The sequence below is a fragment of the Haliotis asinina genome, chromosome 7 (genome assembly GCF_037392515.1).
Source record: "Haliotis asinina isolate JCU_RB_2024 chromosome 7, JCU_Hal_asi_v2, whole genome shotgun sequence".
Taxonomy (NCBI): Eukaryota; Metazoa; Mollusca; class Gastropoda; order Lepetellida; family Haliotidae; genus Haliotis; species Haliotis asinina.
In genome coordinates this window covers 21,054,124-21,066,715 of record NC_090286.1, presented here as the reverse complement: position 1 = coordinate 21,066,715, position 12,592 = coordinate 21,054,124, and the positions used below count along the sequence as shown (strand labels likewise).

The 12,592-nt window shown below is 38.6% G+C and overlaps 1 protein-coding gene across 1 annotated transcript; it reads left to right on the top strand.

The window, feature by feature from the left end:
* The first annotated feature begins 791 nt into the window (after positions 1-791).
* On the top strand, positions 792-8,430 carry LOC137291143 (doublesex- and mab-3-related transcription factor dmd-5-like). The gene is made up of 4 exons (XM_067822429.1): positions 792-1,047; positions 1,627-1,761; positions 6,672-6,719; positions 7,900-8,430. The coding sequence occupies exons 1-4, from the start codon at positions 792-794 to the stop codon at positions 8,391-8,393; spliced, it is 933 nt and encodes a 310-aa protein (XP_067678530.1). The 3' UTR covers positions 8,394-8,430.
* Positions 8,431-12,592: the final 4,162 nt, after the last annotated feature.

The following is a 12,592-nucleotide window of genomic DNA, read 5'->3' as shown; positions in this document are numbered from 1 at the left end:
TTACAAAAACATTTGAACTGGTCCCTGAAAGTTTGACTTTATCACATTCACATCTGTCATTCCATTTGCTATGAATATTCGCAAACATTATCGATCTTCCCGTTATTTCTTACCTAGTTTGTTTTCATAAGCGTGTTGTTTGATATTCCACATATCATTTTGAAACGCTGCATGCAGAAATACATCTCTACAACCAAATTTACTTAGATGGTCCTTCTCGGCTTCCGTACAATGGTCATCCCATACTGTTCCGTTTCAGGGTTCCATGAGTTATAGGATTCCAAACTAATTTTATTGCCTTGAATGAGCAAAATATACAGTGACACAACATATATCTAGAATAAAATAACCCCGTACTGAGAAGATTTTGCCATATCATACTGAATCATTACTAGACAAAACTACCACTAATCGCATAAAAATTTCCCTAAAATTCAATGGAATCGCCTACCAGACTGGGCATCCCGCCAAAAAAGACTTACATGCGGAGGAAGTGTGTTTCAGGTAGGTTGTGGATTTAGACAACTTTGTTATCAGTTTCAGTTAATGTGTGGACGTGATTTAGATATTATGTGTTAATGTGAAAACAAAAGATGCTTGTCAAGTGAATATAAAATATTATGTGTATCATGTTATCGCCTTTGCATGGGCTCTTTTAACGCGTAGGCCAAGACCTACACTACACAGTCTACAGCAATGGTTAGCTATTCCGTAAGTAGACAAAACTGTTTTCTGGTAATATATTTATTTTATTTTTGTTCAAATATTGATACTTGTGTTGCAGTATTAAAATGTCTTCAGGAGAACTTGAAGAACTAGGGAGGAAAGTCAGAAGACCCGAGTGTGCTCGCTGTCGGAACCATGGGATCATCAGTCTTCTGCGGGGACACAAACGATTTTGTCAGTTTACTAACTGCATGTGTGCAAACTGTATTTTGATTGCACAGAGAAGAAAGGTTTCGCGGGAGCAAATAGCTTTACGAAGGCGCCAGGAACAAGACGAGGCAGCCGGATTGTTCATTCCAGTCCCCGAAAACTTGTTGAAAGGTGGGCCGAAACATCGACGCAGGGAATAAATTCTCGATGCTTGTGAAAATAGTTGTAAGAATCATACCTTGAGAAGCAGATGCTGGAATTTACATCATATTGACCACTGCTGCTATCGTAAATCTACTCCAGAATATAGTGCATCATCTATGTGCCGGCATTGGACATGAAAATATTACTCAGTATATCTGATTCTGATAGTAAGTGGCCTAAAGTGGGTTTCACTCATGAGCCTGGGCAGTATATATATTATTTTAACTGAAAACTCCTGAAAATAATAACTCTCAAGCCAGAAAGTGTCAACAAATTTCTGAAAACCATCAATATTCTTCTCTGTGATACCCTGTACTGTTTACTGTGTATATTTTAAAGTCGTTCAATACTAGTATTTGGGTTAGGAGAATGATGATTCCTGCAGCAGTACAAGTTTGAAATTAGGGCAGAGATCCTGGGACCTTTGGTGTGTTATCCAATGCTGTTTGAATTGAGAGGTGCCAGAAAAAGGGCCCTTTGACTTTCATGCTGAACACTCTAACACATGTTTTCATTTCTTTAGGTTCGATTTCTTGATTTATTTAGGTCACAGTAGCAGTACAATTGGTTGTCATCTCAAGATGTTGAAACAGAAGTTCCCCAGCATGAGTCTAGGACGGATCCATGCTGTACTAAAGGACACAGGCAACATTGAACAGACCATTATTAGACTACAGAAAGGTACTCAAACAAAATCTGAAAATTGCTGTGTTGATGGCATGTTCAGACAAGGACACAGGCAACATTGAACAGACCATTATTAGACTACAGAAAGGTACTCAAACGAAATCTGAAAATTGCTGTGTTGATGGCATGTTCAGACAAGGACACAGGCAACATTGAACAGACCATTGTTAGACTACAGAAAGGTACTCAAACAAAATCTGGTAATTGCTGTGCTGATGGCATGTTCAGACATGCTTTGAAACAACCCCTTAAAATTTGTATTGATAGATATATTCATAATAGCAAAAGAACCTCATGAAGTTGTGACAGTGTTCTAAGGTTAAGTACTCAACTGAAAACACAGGGCAAGTACATTGAGCTGGGAATGGAGGAAGTCTAGGCCCAATTATATACAATGCCATCTTGGTGCAACAACAGTCATAGTCCATATTCTCAAACGCAGACTTAGCTGTAGATGTAGGTTGTTTTATTTGAGTGGGTCTGGTTGTACTAAAAATTCTGTAGGGGTACTTCACAGTTTTTATTTTGTTTTATTGAGATGCCTTGAATTTGTATTTTGTATATATCACAGCAACAAGAACTGTTGAAGAACATCTCAACATGGGAGCATGTTAGTTGGTCTAAGATCTATGGGGCAACTTTGCAAATATATAGGTTTATTTGCAGGAACACCTTGATTGTTGCGTAGTGATGGTGCTTTGCTGTAGAAAATATGTGTTACACCCCTTGGGTTCAGGGAATATCAGGTAGTTTTCTGAAAAAAAACCAAATGACACATGAAGTCTTTCTGTCCTGTATTCTGACCCAAAATGGTGAGGCTCCTGATGTGACGTGTGTGACACAATTAGTATATTACATGGTATATTACATTAGTACTTAAGTACAATCTATTTCAACAGCATGCTGTACTAATCTTTACACAATACTTTCAATGTTTGTCTAGGGGTATTATTTGCTCAATGAAAGTTACAATAATTCTACACCATGAAACAGGACAACTTGAACTTGCATATATCTTCACCTTCACCATGAACTTTCAACTTAGTTACAAAGGCATAAATGATAATTACACAAGAGATTAATCCTGGTGATTATGGCATATTTATCATTACTTGAGTAATTGACATGCATCAAGGTAATGCTGAGTTGCATGTGCATTATAACTTCCTTTGTAATTGTAAGGTACCATGGTCAACATATTTACTACTGTTATGGTTTATAATGAATTCATAAACAGTAACACTGATATTTCAAGATAATAACATTACATGTTAGGAAACTACACATTCAGATTCATTAAATATTAAGAGTAAGTAATGTATTAAATGCATGAACAAAGCACTTTGCAGTTACGATGTTCACCCCAAAATATAATGTACTTTGCCTTAGAACCCTAATCGGTGTAAACAGTAATGAGGACGACGATAACGATTCAGTGTGAAATAACAAATGATCCTTTGGTTTTCACAAAGTTAAAATATTAGCCAAATGCTGGGATTGACTTAGGCTGCGATATCGCAATTTTCTAGCACCGGTTGCTATGAAATCACTCTCAAATTTATCTGCAGCGATTTAAAATCGCGTCCTGATCACCAGTACAATTTGAAATAATTAACTGTTTAAATCTATTTGACGGAGAAAGGCTTTGTCGTTACTTTGTTCTATCAAAGATATTCCCGCTAATTTCTACGTATTTTTAACCTTCAAGACATAACTTACATTATGGAACTTCGAACATCGTTACACAGTGCTGTACAAAATGAGTTGCTCTGCAAAGACGTATGTGAAACTCTGAACCCCGCAGTAATGTGTTGTTTATGCAACTGTGTGACGCTGTACGAAGTAACATTATCATGCCTCCAAAAAGCGATACTAAAATTTTTAAAGACTACACATGAAAGTGCATTTGTCATTTATTTCTTTTCTAGTGAACAATCATGAACAGCTTATGTCATAATATTTGAAAAAATCTCATTTTTTTAATTCCATGCGAGATTTTATCTCGCATCTTTCCTGAGCCAGGTTTATCCATGCAGATGTCCCCCCATTAGGGGTGACCATTGCGATAACGATAGACTATCGCAACCAACTACTGCAGTATAGAAAAACGGGGTAATTTCAACCAACAATTTTGTCATTGAGACCTTCCGGGCTGAACGTGTGGAGCTCAAAGATCAACTTCAACTCTGTTGAGGGAGTTTAGTGGTGGTCTCCCGCTCAGGGTTTGCCTTCAGCTGAGTGATAATGATGTATCGTAGATCACTCTATTGATGATTGGGGAGATTGAAATAGTGAACGACGGGTTTGTCCCTCTTGTGAGTAATGTGTTCAGAATGTCTGATTCTGAAGGCCCTTTTTGTTTCACCTACATATTATTTGTGGCAGGAGTTGCAAGCAGGTATATCACATTGCGACTTCGGCAATTGTATTCACAGGTCAGATATTTGTGGCCTGTAAGAGTGCTGTAAAAGTACAGCACTCACGAAACATTCATTTGATGGTGAAGTGTCCAACGTAAGAAGCTACATGAGACCCGTTACACGCCGGAGAGACACACTCAGTGGTTTCACCAGAGCCATGGGAGCATGTGTCTCCAACCCGGAGGACAATTTCCTGGCAGCAGTTTCATCAACTTTGCGAGTACTGAGGTGATCCCCCTGGATCCGCCATCTGATGTGGAGAACCCGCTCATTGATCCACTCCATAATTGCCCAGAAGAGACAGAAAATGTCCCATGGACCAACGCTTTGAGCACACCTCCTAGAGCTATAAACGGACTCCTAAACCAGGTAACCGCTTCTACTCCAGGTAATTCTAAATGCCCATACATGCTGTTCAGAGGTGGCGTCCCCATACCGCCAATGTCAAACTGGTCTACAGACATTCATCAGATATTTCTTATTACAGAGCCCTGAGAGGTCCTTTCATCTCAACTGGCCAGTGCCTTCACCACCAGGGGTACAGAACTTTGCCCAACAGCAAATATGCCAACCCCGCCATAAGGAGAACCCTTGACGACATTCTGGCGGAATATCGTCTATTAGTGAACATTGCGGCAGAGCACCAGGATATACTCTCCTCAGCCATGTTCCTCACCCTCACCACCCCATTGATACAGCTCGACACCCATATTGATGAGTTTTAGTGCACATCCCAGCGCCACCATTGACTATCTGAAACCTCATCATGTGGTAATCACCACACTGTGTAAACCCCTCAGAATCTAACTGGATTACACATTCATTCTAATCTGGACTACAAGTTATATACTCTTACAATCACATGTGTTGTTACTTTCCTGAACCCTTCACTCAAATCATAGAGTGCCAGGGCCCCAGGTGCCACATCATACGTGAGGGACCTTATTTATACAAATTCTCTATTTATCCTACATACAATTTGTATTAACCTTTTAGTGCTCGACGAACTTTATAACTACTTTGTTATATATGTCGGCCCATATATGTTCCATTCATTTACATTAAACACTCTAGTGATAAATAACAAACACTGAGACATTTAGTTTCAGAATCTTTATTTTCACCAACACCATCGTTTTACCTTTATTTAGGAATGTGAATCTGACATTTCTTCAATAGTAACACATCACCCATATAGACCCGTACATTGTCAACCACACAATGAGAGGTAATACATTACAATTTACAACCAGTCTAAGGTATAAGTTAGCAACTGGACACACATCCCCAATGGTTACAGCACTGCCCTCCCGTGGTCCTGAAATCATAAGCAACATACCCATTATTCACCGGATACACTACCGGCACCCCACCGGAACACCTCCACCGGTCCCACCCCTAGACCACCAGCCACCACCTCTGGGTCCAAGTAGTATATATACACTCAGTCACCGCTAACTACTTCGTCTGATGGGGCCAACCTGGACAAAACTGGTCACCCTTGTGCTAGCACCACAGCCCCACCTCGCCTACCCCGGTCTCTGCCTTTTATCCCAACTACTGCAGTCGTTTTTTCTCCTTGAATTGTCTTATTTGAAGTCATTTCGCAATTGAATGTATAGTTTATTTGAAATAAAAACATTTTGAAGCAGTTTTAGTCTCTTTTGATAACTGACAAGAAACTTGAAACTCAAGTAAGCAGCTAGGAAGCTGAAGGAAGCTGCAAGTCTGCACACAAACATGCTGTATTTTGTGCTGCACACTCATCAACAGAAGTAAATTACCTAACTATCCATTGTCACATATCCTATCAATGCATCAATAGTTTTTGGTTTCTATCATCGATTAATTGCCATCAGAGACTCTGCAATTGCAATCCATTGCTAGTTTGATGCATTGTTGCAGCTCTACGCACCATCACATAATTGAAATACAATCATACTCCTCCTTGCAAGAAAGACTTACCCCACTCATGATCATGTTGAATTGTGTAGGTTATCATCAGTTATATAAATAGACCAGTGTCAAAACCACATTCTGTAAATTCTGTGACCTTAAAAAAGTTTTGAAAGTGGTTTCAGTCAGTATCAAGGAATATTCATTTAATGCTTCACTGTTGGTCAGCATACATCATGGGTGTCAAGTGTTGATGGATATTCCATTAATGTTGGTCAGTTTTCATTAGGGGTGTCTACACAGGTCTGAGGAACTAAAACAATAGATTATTACATGGTACTATTGCAATGTTGATAGACTATTGCAAGGTAACAATCATGATCAGTTGATAGTTCAATGCATTGTTACACTCTTAGTACACATCATTGGTGTCCATAGTAAGTAACAGTGAATGATCCATTCATGTTTTAATGTTGGTTGTATTATGATAGTATGCATGGGTGTTTGCAAAGAAGCGTGTGACTCTCCTGTGAAATTCCTCTCTTTGTGGAGTGTGTTTGCAGATTTTGCCAATTGTTCATGTTTCAGAGGATCTAGGGCGAGATACATCTGAAAGTACCTGGAAAGTCAACTACAGTGAGTGTTTTCTTATTAACGTATGACAACTCAAGCTTAGATTAGTTTGATAAACAGCTTGGGAAATTTCTCATTCATTACATGTGAAGCAAATTTTACCAACACATATACGAGAAAACAGAACATACTTTTCTTATTTGTAAATTCTTCGGTTAGAATAAGGACACTGTCTGGCCTATTGGATCAACTTTGTTTATCAATAGTGGAAAACTGTTAGAAATCATTTTTAATGTTTTCAGATTTATTCAGTGATAATATGAATGGTTATTCTTGTTCAACATTATTGCATTGTAGTCAGTTTTGAAATAACTCAAAATCTCTGAAATATTTATTTTTTAACCCCAGTTTTGATCAGAATATAGTTTTTAGTTTGTAACCCCCAAAATCCCTGATTCAGAGAACAGCATGTTTCTCTCAGTCAGAGTTGGTAAGAGTTTTGAAATCATAATGGGTGCAGTTATAGATTTTAAATACAGGGTTATGGGGGTTTCAGAGTATAAGATACAGAGCTCCAATTGTTGAAATGTAAAATGTTGATGAGCTCTGTCCATCTATGTGGCCCCAATACTTTGTCTGAAGCATATCTCCTAAGTCATTTGTGATAGCTTAACCAAACTTGCAGGCATTGGGACAGGCAGGGGCCATAGGCCATTTTGCGCATTTAAAATTTTGTAGTTTAGTATTGATACAAGGGCAGTGACCCATTCTAAATTCAGAAAATGTCTGATAATCCTGAAAATGGCCCATTGTCAAAATATCTTTCCCAATCCCTGAACTTGGTGAACATATCAAGCATGATTCCCAGATGTGCGTTTTGCCTTTTAACTTTAAAGCCGTTCACTATTCTTCACCAAACTTGGCACATAGATAGGTCAGGTGGTATAGATATTGCTAGATTTGTATTTCTGTATATGATAATTTTGCATTTCCCTGACCTCAACTGAATTTGGTAGTAGCGTTCTTTTCCAAAGCAGAATTGTAACACCCGACAATATTCTCCATCCACTCTGCCATATGCATACCAAAACATTGACATACCGTAATCATAATACATCGACATATTAATGAATATTGGGATATTGATATATTCTGTTGGAGAAAGAATATTTTTTTACATTGAAGATTGAAAAACCAGTGAAAACTAAACCTGAACTATGGTCTTTTCTCCCATTCCATTAAGGTCTCTCCTCAACACCTTGTGACATTGGCCTGGGTTCCAGCATGTTGCCCAAGACAGAACCCCCTCTCCTCCCCAGTGAATACTGTGGGGGCAGCACTTACTACTCCCGAGCCCCATCATACAGCTCCCTCCACCACCTGTACAGCACCTACCCTACCTACTGCAAGACCAGTCCCACCAGCAGCCCCATGCACAGCTACAATGTAGCAGACTACCAGTATCAGCAACCATCACAGTTCCTCTCATCTGCACCCCCTGTCAGCAGCCACACACCGCAGGGGTATCAGCTGATCAACTCCATGGACCTTCCATACAGTCACACAGCCCCTGCTGAACCTGGGCTGGCCGCAAAGGAGCTGAGTAAAAGTCTTGCACAGTACACCAGTCTGCGTGATGATGCTGATGACATTGGGAAGACGTCAGCCCACTTTCCCAACCAGTCCCCCAGTAGAATGTCATCGGATGATGAAGGAGCCCTCATGATAGACTGCTGATCTTCTTCAGGGATGCAGTCTTCCCCATTCTGTGCAATTGTGGAGATTCATAACACAAAGGCACTGTCAATATATTCATGATATAGACGTAGAATTTTCCCGAGCATGGCTCCCAAAAGTAGGCTTTCATCAGATGGTCAGTGGGGGGTTATTGTATGAAGTTAAGCATGAAATTCAAGAACTCTTGTCATTGCTGAAGTGAATGACTTAGTGGAACCCTTGATTCAAATTCTAGATATAGAACCTAATGAACTACTTGGTGAGTGTTGTGAACATTTTGTCTTCGTTAGAACTTTAATGTTACAAGTGAGAGAAATAGCAGATCCCCAAATTCAGTGCTGTAAGAAAGAGCCACGGGGAGGTGAGGTAGCCTAGTAGTGATTAAAGCATTTGCTTGTTTTGAGATACCGGTTTGATTCTCCATGTGGATAGAATATCTGAAGCCCATTTGTGCTGTTCGCTGAAAGGGAATGACATGGCAAAACCACGCACTCCAGTATTTTAAAGTCTTCAGGGTTTTCCTGGACAATTTTTATGAAAAGAAGCTGGGTTATTCTGGTGGATAAGTGCAAAAATCTACTTTCCAGCCTGGTACTACTAATATACATACATATGACAGAATCAACATGTGAGATTTGTGTTATGATGGTTATCATGTAAGTACACTAGATCCCATCACCCATGATCATTCTACTGCCGTGTTCTGTGCAAAAGTGATTGTTGTCATTTATAATGTGGCAAATTATTATATTCTTGGTGATCGGTTGATTGTACAGAATGTATATAAAATGTGTAAGTCATGGGTAGTAAAACCCTACTTTTAAGGTATTAGATCGGTGCAGAACAACTTAAAATTAGAGAAGAATTTACAATCAAACCAAATAGCAGGTATCCCTACCCTTATGCTTTTGGCGTAATTATTATGATTTTGACCAATTAATTATGCTGTTACACTTAATATGCGAAAATTATGCTTTTCTATTGGCTTTTGGAAAATTAATAAAGTGGATGAAATTTCACAAGGAAGTGTTTCGTAACGCACTCATGTAGGTGTTAAGAAATGGACTTACCCTGATAGAAATCACTTACTTATAGAATCACGCTAAGGAATTGAAGTATCTTGTGTCACCTGACCAATAATCTTTGATGCATTGATTTTCATAATGATTGGTGACGTGTATTTCTGTCTAGAGTGTTTCTTTTGTTAAAACTTACACTAGATGGAGACAACCAGAAGACAAGTATTACACTTTTTTGGTCTACATTACATTTTTTGACGTCAAGTATTACACTTAGGCCCAAAATAGGGTTGGCGTTTCTGTATACGTGCAGTTTAACTGGACTTTGTTTCTTTGTTTTCAGTAATTCTAATACCTATTTCTATTTTTCTGACTTTTAGAAAGTTAATGTTAGAGACTTCTGTCCACTGTGGACCGTCTAAGTAAATAAAATTGGCATGAAGACAAAATCACCCAGATCAGAGTCTTGCCGTCCAGTGCAATGTGTCTCTTGCAAACTGAAATGGGACATTGGGTACATATCCTAAGTTTGGTCCTAACACAAAATACAGGTACCAGTGTTGCATGTGAAAGATATATTGAATTAAAAAATGCAGGCAATTATGAGGTAAAAATTCATAATTGTCTGAAGTTGACTGAGAGTAATATAATTTACAGATATGCCTCTTGAGAGCAAGAATGAAATGGAAACCATTTGAAAACAGCTTCAAAAGATTGATGCACACATATTGAGTCATATTTGTGCTGGTTGTTTGGTCAGATTTCATGAAGATATTTACTTGATATGTGTGGCATTTTGTTGAGCCAAATGATATCCCAGTGGGTGTTGCCCTTCATAACAATGACCATTCACATAGGTCCACTTTGGTTCTCACAGAACCATACATGCTTGCCATGAAAGGTAACTGTGCTTGTAGGAAGAGGCGACAAACGACATCGAGTGGTCAGGCTTGCTGACTTGGTTGACACATCTTCGGTTCCCAATTGTACAGATTGATGTTCATTGGATTGTCTGGTCCAGACTCAATTATTTAGAGATTGCCGCCATATTGCTGGAATATGGCAGAGTGTGGCGTAAAACTAAACTTACTTTTAGAATAACCATATGAAAAAAAATTGACTTGTGTTATTTTGAAGACATTAAGATCATGTGTTCATTCATTTAGGGAAGATTGTTAACTTGAGCCTTAAAAAATGTTGTGGTTCTGACTACCTGACTGACCTTGAATTCTGGTGCCAACCCTATTTCCTTTCAAGAAGTATGAATAAAACAAGCTTTCAGATACCATTATTGTTTTCCCAGCACCGACAGACATTGGTCATTTTGGAAGAGAAAGTTGACATGATGGCCCCAAGTCTAATTAATAAACAATTTCTTCTGAAAAACTGTGAAAAACAAAATTAAAGGAAAATCCTACCTAAGTACCCTAAATTTTAAAGATGTGTAGTTGGAACCCCCAAATTCTTTTTGTTTGGTCTTATCCATGTAGGCAAGTTAAGTACATGTAAGTATACTCTTCACAGATCATGAGGCCAGTAGACATGTTTCATGGATGGTTCCAACAATGACTGGATTACTGTAGGCAATTGGTGTGGTATAACTGTTAGAAATGGAATGTAAATATGGTTTGCTTGGATTTTTAAAACAAAAAAATGTAGTTTAATGTGAAAATGTATTTGTATTTGTAAGGATGCAATATTGTTACAATGACATGGATTGTTTTGTTGATCATGTGTTGGTGAATGTCAGTCATTTGAAAAGTGATCATTTATTAAACTCTAAAAGCCATTCCTGGTTAAGGGTAAAATCTTTACTGATGTAGAGACTGGTAGGATAAGTCCTTATTTAGTCCAGCTGAGAAGTTAATGTATGATAGTTTTACGGTTTGTATGTCAGTTTTGTTTTTTTTAAATGTATTAAAATGTTTTTAAATGTTTCTAAATGTTTCCTTTCCATCATAAAATTGACGTTTGATCAATACATCTTATGATGACAGTTGAACAATTTGAATTACATCTTACGATGACAGCATGTGTTCTTTTTGTGTTTTGTAAAAATATTATTAACATTTCATAGTTTATTTTTGTACAATAAATGGGTCTACTGTAGTACACAAGTTTTTGTCCTCTATGTCCACTCTCGATTGACCTCTGTTTTCCATGTCAGATGTCATCATTTATCTGATAGATATAGATGTGTGTCATTATACTCACTTGGAGACAACCACATTAATATGCCAATGAAATACACCAGACTGACTTAGAGACAACCACCTGGATATTCCACTCAGACACATTAAACTGACTCGGAGACAATCATCCGCATTTCTCACGTGGACACATTAGACAGACTTTGAAACAACCACCTTGATATCCCAATCGGACACATTAGACTGACTTGGAGACAACCACCTGGATTTCTCTCTCAGACATTAGACTGGCTTGGAGAAAACCCCTGGATATCCCACTCCGACACAGACTGACTTCGAGACAAGCAGCTGGATCTTACTCTGACACATTAGACTGATATCAAGACAACCCCCAGACATCCCACTCCGACACATTAGACTGATACCAAGACAACCCCTGGGTATCCCACTCCGACACATTAGACTGATATCAAGACAACCCCCAGACATCCCACTCCGACACATTAGACGGATACCAAGACAACCCCTTGATATCCCATTCCGACACATTAGACTGATACCAAGACAACCCCTAGATATCTCACTCAGACACATTAGATTGACTCAAAGACAACCCCTGGATATCCCATTCAGACAGATTTTAATGCACAATATGACCTGCAATGTGTCTGGAGTGTAACATGTCTTTGGTGAACTAATCAGAGATAGAATACTTTATTCTAAACAGAATTCCCACTTAACGAGAGGTGACATGAAGCTGAAGGAGCAGCACACCTTTATATTACAATGGCTGCACTGTAACTTTGTGGGACATGGCACTTTCTTGAAGATGAAGGTTTTATTTCAATATGGTTAAAATATTTAGTAAAGGAAAGGACTATAATGGGACACAGTAAGTCCACTTACTCCCCACAGTACTGTAAAGTTGAAGCAGTACTGCATCAAGCACTTGAGGTGAACTGCATCAAGTGCAAGAGGTTGTACAACAACCCATGTTCTCACTGCTGGTGTATTTGTAACAAACAAATTG

Bases quoted from the DNA above. Each gene is read 5' to 3' on its own strand.
- LOC137291143 (XM_067822429.1), top strand. From the start codon at position 792: ATGTCTTCAGGAGAACTTGAAGAACTAGGGAGGAAAGTCAGAAGACCC. The intron at 1,762-6,671 runs GTACTCAAACAA...TTCATGTTTCAG, and splicing joins CATTATTAGACTACAGAAAG to AGGATCTAGGGCGAGATACA. The intron at 6,720-7,899 runs GTGAGTGTTTTC...CATTCCATTAAG, and splicing joins TACCTGGAAAGTCAACTACA to GTCTCTCCTCAACACCTTGT.